At 38.7% G+C, this 15,115-nt stretch overlaps 1 protein-coding gene across 7 annotated transcripts in view; it reads right to left on the bottom strand.

Annotated features, from left to right (window-relative positions):
• MYT1L (myelin transcription factor 1 like) overlaps nt 1-15,115 on the bottom strand; it is a 319,362-nt gene that overhangs the window by 89,998 nt on the left and 214,249 nt on the right. For all 7 annotated transcript variants that reach the window (XM_086744916.1, XM_086744921.1, XM_086744914.1 and 4 more), the window contains one exon: nt 14,739-15,112. In XM_086744916.1, coding sequence (XP_086601042.1) covers nt 14,739-15,112 — 374 coding nt within the window. The remainder of the gene's footprint in view (nt 1-14,738; nt 15,113-15,115) is intronic.

The following is a 15,115-nucleotide window of genomic DNA, read 5'->3' as shown; positions in this document are numbered from 1 at the left end:
CTGCTTGCCTTTCTTTGGTCTTAGAGCATCTCATGTGCCATCTTACATTGCACTGCTACCATGGAATCATGAAATAGCTGAGGTTGGAAGTGACCTCTGGAGGCTCTCTAGTTCAACTCTTGCTCAAAAAAAAGGGGCCAACAGATTCTCAGGGCCCTGTCCTGTCAGACCAGTTTTGAATATCTTCAAGGATGGAACAGCATCTCTGAGAATCTGTTCCAGTGTTTTCATGGTGAAAAATTCCTTCCTGATTTCTAAATGCAATTTCTTTTGTTACAACTTGTATCGACTGCCTCTTACTCTGTCACTACACATTTCCATTTTCTCTCACTCTCTACATAAGTAGCCGAAGACAGGAATAACACCTCCCCTTATCCTTCTCCTCCTCATAGTGAACAAGCCCTGTTTTCTCAGTCTCTTCGTACGTCGTGTGCTCTAGCTCTTTAATCATCTTAGTTGTTCACCACTGGACTCCAGTATTTCAGTGCTTTCTTGCACTGATGAGCCCAAAACTGCATCTAGTGCTCTGCATATGATAGTGTAAGTGCTGAATAAAGGGGAAAAAACACTTCCCGCAGCCTTCTGGTTACAATCTCCAGTCTTTTCATTGTGACAGCCAAATATTATTTCCAAATGTCAAAAGGCAATGAACATGCTAGGGTGGTTTTTTTTCCACCATAGAGAGAGCAGAAAATACTTTTCAGTTACCTGCAGGCATCTCTTTAATAGATAAAAGTCCTGGTTGACACACAGCTTGCTTGTTTGGTTTGCAATATCTGCAATATTTGGAATGAAGGCAATGTTTAGGTTTGAGAAGGCACTTGCTGAGAATCTGTGATCAGAAGTGGATATGCTGGGTTTGCAAGGGCAGTACAGTTTAGCCAACTATCTCCATCTGGTCCATGCTTCTTTGAGAATCAGGCTGAGGCAGCCCTTAACTGTTTTAACCTGACTTCTGTCTGGGCAGATAATGAGATGGCTTTAGCCAACGACTGGTATTCATTTCATCCTACTTTTTCTCCCTAGGAAGTCTAGATGAGGGAGGGGAGATATTCTGTCTCATAACCTTTTAATGACTCAGTGGAGTATGGTAGTTTCTTGCTTTCTCTCAGGTTTCCACAGCTCAGCAGGGCAGCAGGCAATGCGGAAGCCAAAGCTATTCTCCAGATACTGAGATACAGCAGGGAAACAGCAGGGAAGCGGAGGACCAGCTGCATCGATGGGAGAACACCCACTCAGATGGTTCTTGATATGAAGCTTCTCATGAGGCTACTCCAAAGGCTGTTTAGGAGACAGTAACCTCTACCTATATCCCTCTCCATAATCATTGCTTTGCAAAGGATGCAGCATGAAGAACATATTTTCAGTTCACAAACATTTTCCTTCTCACATACAGATCTCTGAGAAAGATAGGTTGGAAATTGTTACTATAGGGATACCTGTGTGCTTGCAGCCCAGAAAGCCAACTGCATTCCGGCTGCATCAAAAGAAGCATGGCTAGCAGGTCGAGGGAGGTGATTCTCCAGGTGAGATCCCACCTGGAGTACTGCATCCAGTTCTGGATGCCCCCAACATAAGGACATGGACCTGTTGGAGCAAGTCCAGAGGAGGGCCACGAAGATGATCAGAGGGCTGGAGCACCTCTCCTATGAGGACAGGCTGAGAGAGCTGGGGCTGTTCAGTCTGGAGAAGAGAAGGCTCCGGGAAGACCTTATAGTGGTCTTCCAATACATAAAGGGGGCTTGTATTTTTAAACAGAAGGAGGTAGGTTCAGACTGGACACAAGGGAAAAAAAATTGACAATGAGGGTGGTGGAATACTGGAAGAGGTAGCCCAGAGAGGTGGTTGATGCCCCATCCCTGGAAACATTCAAGGCCAGGTTGGATGAGGCTCTGAGCAACCTGATCTAGTTGGAGATGTCCCCGCTCCTTGCAGAGAGGTTGGACTAGATGACCTTTGAATGTCCCTTCCAACCCAAACTATTCTATGTTTCTACATAATCTGTTCACTGGTTTTGTTTCAGTTCAGATCTCTGACTCAATGAAACATCCATATTGAACACGTCTCCATATGAACTAGACATCAGGACTCCATTTATAGGCAACGGACATGCATCCTGATATGTGATTTATCTCATCCTAAGATAGGTTGAATTATTCCCTAAAAGTGACTATTTCTCTTGCTTGGTTATAAATGAAATCGATGGGATGAAACCTATCCCAATTGCTTTTACTCAAAACTTTCAAATTGCTTCTTGCTGAAATTCAACAATATCTTTAGTATGACACAATAGAAATTACAGGGAGGAAGGAATGAAGGAGCTACCCAGAAGGAGCTCTCTTTAGGTTGCAAACAGAGACAAAGTTGTATAGAGAAAGACTAGTGTGGATGGAGTAGTATGGATGCTTTGGATGGGACAGATGTTTATGATTGCATGAGTTACATGGAGTGAGTTATATCTTATCGGATGAGTCTGATCTCCATTGTAAGTTTAATTACTTATTTTTAGTTGTGTTTGATTATCAAAGGAAGCCTGTTTGTGTTTTGGTAATAATCTGACCTGACTGGCAGAGGGGACACAGGCACACATCACTACTGTTCTAGAGGATAAGAGAACTGCTAAAGATAATATCCTTGAAATTTCCTCTTCCTGTCTCTCTCTCCGTCCCCTCAATGAGTTCAGTGCCAAAGGATCTGGAAGGACAAAGACTTCTATGTTCACGACTGCCAGACTTCATTTGAAATGTAAAGCTTTTCATTAGGGAGTTTGTTCCTTCTTTCCTCATCCCATCCTCCAGATTCTTCATCTACATTTCCCTCATTTCCCATCCTTTCATGACAGGGAAGGCTGAGTAATACTCCACAGAATAAGGAGAAAGCAAATACAAAGGGTGCTTTGCCTCTTTGGTTATAGCCATTCTAGTATAAACCAATTAGGGACAGAACACCAGACCAAGCAGTGGTGTGTGGTTATTCATACTGCTAAAGTCTTACTGAAGCCTTGGCATGATTTTGACTTGAGTGACTTAGAATCCTTCCAGCAATGTCCAGGCACAGTGCAGAGGTGCTAGTTAGGGACCATTCCAAAGAATGAGTTTGAAAGTGATAATCCTGTTTTGGAAGGTGAAAGCTTAGCTGTATGGACTCAAGTCATCCAACTGTTGAACTCAGTGTTAAATGAGTGGACTATGGTCTGTTTTATTCACTCACATAGATGTAGTCTTTGATCACTGTGACTGAAGAGACAGGGAACAAGGCAGGAGAATCTTTACGCTGGAAACAATGAAAAGCATGCTGTTAACCGTAGCTTCAGAAGAAGCAAGTAAGGCAAATGGGAACCTGTTCTTTTAACCATGCTACTCCAGTCAGTCAAGAACACATAAACAGTGGACCTCAAAAACCAAAAAATGGTGACTCAATGGTGCAGCTATCTCTTAGGTATCTACAAAGACTCTTTATTATCTCCTGTTCATTTGCCATCGACACTGCACGTAGAAATGGCCTATGAGATTAGAGACGTCTAAAATGGAGATTAGAGTACCAGAGATCTGTCAAATGCAGGAAATGTATGCTATGCTAACAGATGGAAAAAACTTTTTTCTGTTGCTACTGCATCTGCAAAGATATATCCAGTGAGGTTATTCCAACTGCCTCTCCACCTAGAGAACGCACAGTGCCACCATTTTAGAAACTGTCAGCTCCTCCTTTCTACGAGGGATTTACCACTGCTGTTCAGATCTGCACTGGGATATCTGTCCTGATGATGAAAGCTTGTATCTCATAAAAGGAAAACTTTTGTTGGACAAGTGTAACCACCTATATATTCACATATATTTGTATATATTTCCAACTAAAGATACATCTGCCAGCTATGGTGACAGCGGCTTCGTAGCCAGCCTCACAGTATCTAAATTGACTACAGCAGCCCAATCCCAAGTGCATGACATCTCTGTTGAAACTCTTACTCCAGCTGGCTCACAGAGACAATAAACTACAAAGCGGATCAATCAAACAAATAGCCACAATAGCCAGTTTTCCAAGATACATGCACACATACGTAGGTACAGGGATAACCTTACACTGTACAAAATTAAAACCTGAGCCTGAGTTTGGTCTCAGGATGGTTCAACTCAGAACTTGTTTTGCTTAAATTCACTGGTGAAAGTAATGTACATGAGATAAAGTCAATACCTCTATTTCTGCCCCAAATAAATTTTTTTTTTCCTTCAAGTATTCATCAGGTGATTCACACTGAAATCATCCTAACATATTTTTCACTTTCAATTTTACTTTCTATGATTGTTTTTAGGCTCTAGTCTCATTAACCTCATTAATTTCTGCACACTGTAGTACCTGAGCTACTTAAAAGCCAATGGAATTAACCTATCCAACATGAACTTTTCCCCTCTGTCCCCTTCTATCTGGTGCTGTATTATGTTTTGTGACTTCAAAATGAATTTATTAAGTGGAACTACATCAAATTCTTTCCTAAAACTCAGGTAAACTGTATACATTATTTCCATACTGCCTACCTTCTCCGTGATGCGCAATTTGCAGATTTCAAGCAAAACATATATTTGCCAAAATACAGTTATTCTTTCTTTTATTAATACACCACTATTACTTTTAGTAATAGTTAGTAATTCTGGCTCATCAATGTCTGTATCTTCTCCACAGATCAAGTCAAGTTTAATAATCCTGGTCTTCCACATTATAATAAGTCTCAGAGAGTCAACACTTATTGGCTGGGTTTTTAGAAGTTCTCTACATCTGTCTAGTTCTGATTCTACCAATGACAATGATATAAAATTTCATCAGTATGGTATACAGATAACATAAGTTACATCACACCATGAGCCATAGGAAAATGCTCACATATTAGTGAGGAGAAAATATAACAACAGAAAAGAATAGTACTGTGCTGCATCCCCTGTGGGTGTGGGTATTTTGTTTAGCCCTGATCATCTACACTGTAATATTACTTTTCTTTTTAAAGCCTTTTTATTATTTTAAAGATTCTGCATAATGCAGATTCTAGACTGCAGCTTTCACGTCTTTGTCATTTCCTGCTGTCCCAGGAAGGAATCCTAACAGCATATTCCATTTGCTGTCTATGGTAGCCCCATGCTGAACTCCTAATAATTTCTTTATGTCTTTCTGCATTTTCTTTCTTGCATAAGTCCTGTACTCCCTTTTACACTTGTAACTTATTTTTTTCCATTTCTGTGTCAGGAGACCCTCCAGCCATTGAATCAAATTTGTTCTTAAACTCATACTTATCTTTAATGGGTATTTCAATATGAAGCACTTTAAAAAAAATCTTATGAATAGCAGCAGCAGCAATTTCTACATCACTTTCAGATTGGACTTCTCATGTGGCATATTGTACAGAAAGGAACAGTCACATTTCTATTTCTCTTGGTGATACAACTACACGTAATAGAGCTCATTGGCAGCTTAAACCTGAGAGACATCTAAACTCTAACACTGATCAACTCTTCAAGGCTCTCCTTCTGTGTATACTGAAACAGCTCCAGCCTTAAGAAGCTCTCCACCTATTTGCCATTTCAGCCTTGAAGGATTCTAGACATTGGGTATAACTTCCCAAAGAGACCCAAACTAATAAGTATGCTCTAATACACACCTGAAAGAAAAAGGCTCCCATAAACTGTTGGTTTGACAGCTTTGCTTTAATTCATAATCAGGGGAAGAACTGCCTGTTTCCTCCTTCATTTCCCCGCTCACCCCTGCCCGCACACCTCCCAGGTAAAATACATTGTTTAGTAGGACCTTTGCTAAAGAATTGGAAGATAGAGTAAAAGCTCTCCCAATTTGAGTGCATTCAATACCTTATCTCCCAGAAAAGTTTGCTAGTCACAATAAAAGCTAGATTGGATGCAAGCTCCGTTAGAAAGCAGAAAACACAAGAGTAGTGTAAGATCTATACTTTTTTTTTTTCCATGCTATACAGGTCATGCAAAAATATACTGTCTTTATTTTACATATTATACAAGGGCACTAGCATAAAAGAGAGAAATGTAGTGTTTGATCTCTGCTCCCAGGACTGATTTTGAAACCTAATACTAAGCAGTCAGTTCAGAAGTTGGTTAGAGTGTCCTTGGAGCAAAGATAGGGACTCGGCATGTCCTGCTTCCCCAGAAGAATGACCCTCTTTGGTCTACTGCAGTTCTTTTATCATTTTTTTTTTCCTAGGGTGTGACAGAGCTTCAGCAGAATGTGTAAAAGCATTGCTTATGCAAAGTGGTCTCCAGTCTAGCTGCTAGCCTTCTGTGTCAGGAAAGAAGGAAATGTGGCATTGAGCTCCTGCATCACCTCTCACACTCAACTCAGGTACCTGAGTTACAGATAGGGGCAGAATTCCCATTTCATTCTATTTTTAAACTTTTATCTCACCGCATCAAATGTAGGAGGATCCTTGGCTCTCAAGAAAGGATTCCATTTTCTGTTTACTTAAAAGTTACCCTTTCTGGCTGTATTTTCAGAGAAGAACATCCACAGCCTGCTCTCATTAGATAATAAACCACTAATATAAACATCAGTATACTTTTTGTAAGCCCAACTCTAGCTCTAACAGTCTAATAACAATTATATGTCATTCTGTATTTCCACTGTTACATTTTAAAATATATTTTGCGCTTAATGATCCGAGGTCAAAGTTTTATTCAACATATTGCAATACAAAAAGAAACAATTTTTAACTTTCCATTGGATGCCAGCCTTTAAAATTGAATGATGTTTTAATTATTGCAGATTATATAAATAGACAGTCTTTTGTAAAGTCCAGTGCTTTACAGGATGTCCAAGAAACTCTTTAGCAGATGCATCTTGTTTATATAGAACTTCTATGATAAGTTGAGGCAGTTGGAGAAATAATACGTTTTGATACAGTAGAAAACAGAAGAAAAGCAATCGCATAGTATGCCTTAAAAGTGTATATGATAAGGAACGAATCTTCACCACATATGCTTTGGAGAACGTAAACACATAACCCTGGCCTGAGGTGGGCCTGGGCAGCTTTGCAAACACTCCTGTATTAGGTGACTGAGAGTATTCATGCCACACAGACCTTTCCCTTGTTACCATCAGTAATCCATTGCTATGGAGTACAAGGAAGAAAATGCCCGCTTGCTTTGTTTGTTTTGTAACTGTAAATTCAGCTCTTCTGTGGAGTTCCTTTAGTGTCACAGCAATACTATTACTTACTTCTCCTATTAACAGTATAGTCTGCAAAATTAAGCTTTCAGTATGACAGAACAATCAGATTGATTGAGTTCACCTAATAGACCCCCATTAAGTCTTGAGCTGTCAATCTTGTTAACTGCCAAAACTTTCTCCTACAGAGTCACTACAAATTTTTTATTAAAACAGTAATATTTACTGCACAGAGCATATAATACCTGCCATGGACTCCTTGGAAAAAAAAAATATTTAAAAAAACAGTTGTGGTGTTACGGATACTTGACATGCTTAATGTTAGTGACTGACTATTTTCAGTGCTTTCTGCATGAAGCCTTTATGTGCCAAATAATTCCAAGGATTTCAACAACAGTGACCAAAACTAGCTTGAGTCCATAACCAGATCAGTGGCCTTTCCTAATCACTTCTTAACACCCTTTACCAAACTCCTGAGGCAGTTTCTTTCCTAGCACTAGTCCTCTTGGTCTTCTGCTAAATGACTTGGCCTTCCTTGCTGTCCAGCTTGCCAATTGTAGCTCCCACAGGCTACTCTCAAAATTATCTGTAGAACACATTAATTCACAGAAGGGAAAGTATCTTGTATGGTATGAACGGACTATGTCATATGTGGAACAGGTGACAAAAGAACAAAACTGAATTGTTCTGAGACCTGTAAAATGAGGAGGAAATGCTTCCATAATAAAAAGTATCCAGGATTACACATATGTTCATTATAGATCAATGCTTTTGTTTCAAAAGAATGCTTTGTTACGTGTTGTTCTTTACATATTTCAGTTAAACAAAATTTCTGTGACTTAAGGCATTTGCCAAGACTGCAAATGTGATTCATGAGAATAGATATGGATCAAAAAAAATGATCAATCCAGTCTGGAATTTTATGTCATTTTATTATCTCCCGGAGGAACTGTAATAGTGGAAAATTAACTCCTACAGCTAGCAAATAAGGTTCTCTGCTGTTCAGGGTGAAAAGCTGCCACTTGTGTTCACCCTCTTAGGACAAATACTGTAAGCCTGGTGGGAATTGTGAAGTAATAGCGTGATCAAAAATTGTCCTTAGAGCTGCACTCTAAACACAAGAGGAAAAATAGGAACCTCTAACACTGATCAAGCAAAACTTATTTGTAAGAATCATTACATCTGTAGAATCAACAGGGATTCATACAGAGTCCGTGGTGTCTGTGTAAGTTGCAGTACAGTGTGGACAATGCAGTCTTTGAAGCAGCACTGTAAAATGCAAAGGAATTCAAAGACAGAACATGAAGAATTTGGTTTTGCACAACCTGTGAATATGTTTCCAAAAGTGCTGTATCCCAGTTGTGAGTGTCTAAAACATCAGGTCATTATGTTTGCAAATATGCATGCAAAAAGCTGCTATATAACTGAGGTCACTATTGGTTCTTTAAAGCACTGTAACACACAAGCAATTAGCTGCTTGACACAGCTATGCCAAAAACAGGAGATCATTGGTAACGAACTGGTTACAGAAAGTCTCAGTGAGAATGGAATACAGTTCTAATGCTACTGCACTTTCACGCTGAATTTCTTCTCCAATCCATCTTACTCCAGAAAGAATTAATATTACCATGCAATCTTGCCACATAACAAATGAAAGAGGCAAAATCAAGGATTCACTCAGCATTTCTCTGCAGCCTCTCCTTGAGGACTGCAATGTGCAAGAATCCAAAACAGCACTGCTGAGATACACAGTTCCTCTCCAGACCTAGTGATCTGGCAAGATCAGAGAAAGGTTCGATCACACATAAGCCCTGAAACAATTTCACATTACAATGGGCCCAACATCTCATGTTCAACTAACACTGAAGGAAAGGGTTAGAGAACTGAAAATACAAGCAAGTAACCCAATGCCATGTCAAATAGATTCAGGATGAAGCAGCATTAAAATCAGATGTGGTGCTGAATGTGTTCCATGACGCTCATACTAAGGCCTCCAGTTCAGACCCTGAACTCCTTAAGCATCTCAACATCCTCTACAGAATTTCTGCTTACGTCAACAGAAGTTTTGTATGGCAGAGATCTATAATCTGTCTCACCAAAGATGAATAATTTCTTTACACTGCATAAAGCTATAATTGAAGGATCAGATATTTCACATTCTCATTTAAGGCCCTTTAATTGTAGGAAAGGAGCTAAACATGCAAGCTTCTACATCAGAAAGATACTTAAGTACAGGTAAGTTTCTAGACACAGCTTGGAAGGTTTACTGAGCTTCTGAGTTAAACTTTCACATAAAAGGAAGTCTTCTAAAATAGTTCTTCAAGGGGAGGAAAAGTTAGGTATGACACATGCAACATCACCTTACATAAATGTCACTCTACTGACATAATATTCTTGATTTGTCCTGATGTAAACAAGCTCAGTATCAGGCCCAATCTCACTTCAAAGAATTCAAAGATAATGTTTAAACAATGCTTCTAACAAATTATACTGCCTATGAGCAGCAAACAGTAAGCACCTCGATCATGGAACACAGCAGCAAGCAAAAGTTTACTAAACTAACACCTCAGTCATGTTTAAGCAATCCACCAACCAACCACAAACATGTAACAATTGTAATAAACAGATCTGAACTTGTTCCACAAGAACTGGACATATCCAGAGAGTATTTACTGGCTAGCTGTTTCCCCACTCCACAGCCTTAAGGTTTCCAGCTCTGAACTACCTGTTCCAAATCTTTACATTGCATTACTAAAAAAAAAAAATCAGATAAAATGTTTAGTCTGAATGCCTCTATATGAAATAATATAAAAAAACTAAACAGTAGAACATGTTGCAATCCGTGCATGCATCTTTAAGACAGAAAGAAGACATCAATAAAAGTTCTTATGGTGTTGTTTGACCCAACCACTCCCAGGCTTGAACGATTTCTAACTAAACCAGAAAGGCAACTTTAAGTTTTTATCCAGAGGAAACAAATACAATGGTCAGGATAAATGTCTTCCAGCTACAATTCTATTTATTATTTTCTATTCTTCATATCATTATTGGTGAGATACTCTAAACACAGGGTGACTTATTTTATGAACAGGGTGAAACAATACGGCAATGGAGTTTATGAGCAAAGGGTTGAGATGTGCTTTGCCTTGTGAAACTGCCAGATATTTATTTATTTTTCTTTGGCCCTGGAAAATGCACTTCTTTCTATGTACATTGTCCTAAGCAGTGAAATTAAGCTTTTTGGCCTCTTAATTTAAAGCTGTACAGGTGTTTTGCCTGTAAGGTACACATGAGTCTAGCTCACTGCTCTGATTAATGTTGAACACCTACTGTGTTCACCAAATAGATGACCACTTTCCTGCTAATAGTTTAAATAAATCTATATGATTAGTGGTCAGCAGGCTTAGACAGGTGACCTTGCTAATACAGATTTGTCTTCTTTATTTTATGAAGATGTAGAGTGTCTTCAGAGGCAAATGCAGTTGGAAAGCTGTATGCCACCACAATTTCCTCAGCATATGAGCTTCTTTCATCTTTAGATTGGTGTTTGTGTCCCCTCTTGCTTAGAGGACTTAAGTGCTTCAGAAGTAATCTGATGAGGGGATCAGGAAGATAGTGGAGGGCACTAACAATCTTAATAGAGCTGACGGGTGGATTTTAAATTATGACGGCCTATGTGTCTGTGTCTGAGTTCACGAAAGTGAAGGGAAAAACCCAAACATATTACCAGATTTTTAAAATCAATCCTACAATTTAAAGAAATGTGAAAACAGGCAGAATATCTATCTCTACATCCATGTGCTACACTTTATTTATTTTTAAAAACTGTATTATATCTCCTTTGAATATATACTGCTATCTATGTTTTAGAGCTATTTTTGCAGCATATTCTGCCTGAAGAATTACGTGCAGTACCACATATTGGTATATTGTATATGCCAGTTAGCTTGAGTTTATTAGAAAATGTAAGGGAGTGTCTAAAAAATTTATTCATCCTAACAATTCACCTCTTGGGAAACTGAAATAGTTTTTGTAGCATCATCTGTGAAATGGATTTGATTGATCTATCAAATTTCCTTAGGTCTAGAATCAGCCTGACTCCTCCTGCCCCTGGCAGATTATGAAATACCTGGAGTACAAGCCATCTTGAATGTCTTCATGTGATATAGGCTAAATGGTGCCTTGGAACATCTATTCCAGGAGCTCCTCCAACACAGTTTTCTTCCTATAATAGAAAAGCTTTATGAAACAGTCTTTGGGACTCAACTACCTGAAGTGAGCTCTTCTCAGGAGAAAGGACTTCTGTTTGCCTTGCAAATGAGATGCGCCCTTCAGATTTCAATCCAAAGGTTCTCAGCAGTTGCCACCATAGAGAAGGGGCACTCCAAAAGCAGCCTTTTCTCTCTCTGCTTCCCATTTGTACTGCAATTTACAGGTTAGGTTATTGTAAAACAGGTCATCTATCTGCCCTTTCCTTCTGGGGTATAAGAAAAATTGGAAAGATTCATCTTTCCTTTAGTGATGATGCTGAATATAAGGGCTTCTCAAGTCTATTAATAGATAGATGGATAGATATCTGTTCTTCAAAGAGATTCAGTGAGTTTAATGGAAATTTAAAGAGGATATGTCAACCATCACTGGGGAATTTTAAGCATTAATTTCAGTTCAACAGATTGCATACACACATACAAGCACAGAATTGTGGATTCATCTAAAGAAGTTTGATTTGGGTTTCTTTAAATTTTAAATTGGCATTTTTATATTTGTAAGAGTGTTTCTTTAGGATACATTGGTATTTTCCAATTCCTTTAGTTTATAAATGACGAAGCTAGAAACACGTGGTTTTCAAAAAGGTTGAAACGGTTTCAGTGAGAGTCCAAGTATTTTCAGTAAGAACTGTATATCTGTATTACCTATATATTATCTATATCCTCTGAGAATCCCATCCAAAATTCACTTTATTTTGACAAAAAATATGGGCAATCAGATACCATCGGGCTACTGGAGTTTCCCGGAAATTTTCTGAACTACTATAATCTACAGCACAAATGACAGAAACTTTTATGAGAACTGTGCAGGCATCCTGGTGTCCGGTAGCTAATGCTGCATTTTGTTTCTAGGGTTAAGAACACTAAGTCACTTTCAGACTTCCTGCTAAGGTGCCTTAAAAGGCGGATGGTGGTTTACTACAGTATCCACATTGTAGAGAGCAGCAAGTGATTGAGACAACTAAACTCAGAGCTGACAGATCTAACTCTCCCATATAGTTAGCAAAGGCAAGTGCCATATTCAGACCATGTAGTTTTAGAACCCCTAACTTTGACTGCACTTTGTTTTCCTGGAAAATCAATAATCCAAATTCCACCAGAGCTGCTTATGTTATGAGCAGAAGAAAACGAAATGTCAGGATCCGTATTGAAATCAACAGGAAATAAACCATCTAAAAAAAAATTTGATTTATTCATTAGCTTCTAGACCTCACCAAGAACAAACTGTTACCACTCTCCACTCCTTGGCATAGACATAAGGAACTCCATACTACCTTCCTCATTAATTGCTACTAATCCTTTCTTCTATATCAGCTGTATTCTAACTGGGATTGTTGCATAGTGATTACGATGTTGAATCTCAAAAGATCATTAAAGACTTTTCTTATAAAATTCTATTATCACTTTTTCCATTTGATGAGGATTTTTTCTTAATGACCAATATTTGACACAGAACATACACATATTTATTAATGTACGAATGTATTATTACTGGAATAGCATGGGATCCTAAGAAAACCTTGACCTATGTAAGTTTTAATTCTTCGTGATATGCAGAGCAGCTAATACAGATACCTCTGTAAAATTTTTGCAGTTCTTAACCACAGCCTACTATATACGTAAGGAAAGCAGTCAAAATGTAATGTCAGCCTCTGTAGATTGATTAGCACCACTAACTGCATGTGTAACTGTGTTGGAATATGTAAACCACTGTGTTTCATTATGATAGTAAAAATAAATTGAGTATCAAGCCTGTTGGCTTGCCAGAAGCAATTTTCTTGAGCTCTTGAGTTTTGCTTAGTCTTTTTTTTTTCCTTTTGTCATTTTTGATAGTGTAGATTCAAAGTTTTTCACGTCAGTTGAAATCACAGCAGCAGCTGCACTATAACCTAAGCACCAACAAACTCAGTAACCATTATCTCTTAAAGAAACTGCAAGATATCCTGCACTTGCCCATCAGGACAGCAAGGGCAGTTGCACATCAGCCTGATCTAACATAGTTTCTCTTCCAGGTTCTGAAACAGTAGAATCCCCTGCAAAAGGAAAGGGCTTCCCTGTTGCATCATGTAACTTTTAAGATTGGCCATTTACACTCTATCAATTTTGTTGGCAAATTTAAGCAATTAAGGAAATGCTACAGATTCAGATATCTGAGAAAACACTTACAGCCACCGAGCTAGCCACCATCTTGCCTAAATGGAAAGAATACTTTCAAAGTCTTTCTATAAGATTTAAGATCTGACCTTACAGAATGCTGAAACAAAAGTCATACAACTTTCATACCTGGTTCCTAAGAGGAATCCAACTGAGGTGTGCTGAAACCTTTTCTTATATTTTTATTGGTTAGAAAGGTGAATCTACCCAACCAAAAACGTGTTCCCTGGAAATGGGAACAAAATACTTTTTAGATAGCTCATTAATTTTTGCATGAGTCTTTCATTTCATCCCAGTGCATTATGATGTCTGTCATCAGCATATGGACTCTTGAGTAAATGGACACTGATTTCATATTTTGAAATTACTACATAGAGTCCAATATCCCGAAAAAGAGAAAGGTGAATAAGTTAATCACATTGCTACTGCATTAATTTGGTTACTACCAGTGACCTGTGTGTCTAAATGGCATTTATGCCATGACATGATAACCAAAATACACGAACTTTAGAAGGACTTTATCTATGTAAATCTCTCACTCTCTATATTTTTAATAGAATCAACTAAAGTAGACAGCATTTAAGTCTCAAAGAACCAAAGTACAATAGTTCATTCTGAACAATTCCCTGGGGTAGAGGGAAGTATGGGGCAAAATTTTCAAAGGGAAGAGGTCCATTTTCGCTCACAAAAACTGCCTGCAAACTTGGGACAGCATTTATGTGGGCAATCATTAACATTACATAAGCAGATCCAGCAAATACACTTGCAAATGATCAGTACAGGCACCCAGCTGTAGCTGATGCTTTGCTTGTACCTTAGCGAATCTTCTTCTGGCAACTGCATGCATTAATCCACTACTAGGATTACATTTTATGCAAGCATTTTTAGCACAAACACACCTCCACCCTCCTTGTTTGAAACGTGATTGCTGGTGTATTAAGAAATATTTAGAAGACAGACTTATTAAAATAAATGTTAAGAGAACACAGTGGGGTATATTTTCAGTGTGGAGCAGAGAGATTTAACTGCATGACTTCCATTAGCCTTAATGAGAACTGCACAGATAAATCCTCACACACCACACTAGAAGATTAACCCAGAAAACACACATTGTTTACTTTTTACTAATACTCTGATTATTACCACGTTCTTCCTCCTCCTCCTCTTCTTCCTCCTCCTCTTCTTCCTCCTCCTCTTCATCCTCCACATCTTCACCTTCCTCTTCATCCTCCTCTTCCTCCTCCTCAATCTCCTCTTCTTCTTCTCGATCTATCTCCTCATCATCCTCCTCCTCATCACCCTGCTCCTCATTATCATCAGAATATTCCTCCTCTTCTTCATCCTCTTCCTCTTCTTCCTCTTCCTTTTCATCCATCTCCTCTGTTCCATCAGTTTCATAGCACTCATCTACTGAAGAGTTGTCTGCTTTAACCACAAACGGTTTTCTTTTGGGGGCTGGCTCTTGGGGTTGTTTATCTTGTGTTTTTCTTTTTTTTGCCAAAGGACAGCCATAAACACTG

This window comes from Chlamydotis macqueenii, chromosome 3 (assembly GCF_036417535.1).
Source record: "Chlamydotis macqueenii isolate bChlMac1 chromosome 3, bChlMac1.mat, whole genome shotgun sequence".
Lineage (NCBI taxonomy): Eukaryota > Metazoa > Chordata > Aves > Otidiformes > Otididae > Chlamydotis > Chlamydotis macqueenii.
This window is presented reverse-complemented; position numbering and strand designations above follow the sequence as displayed.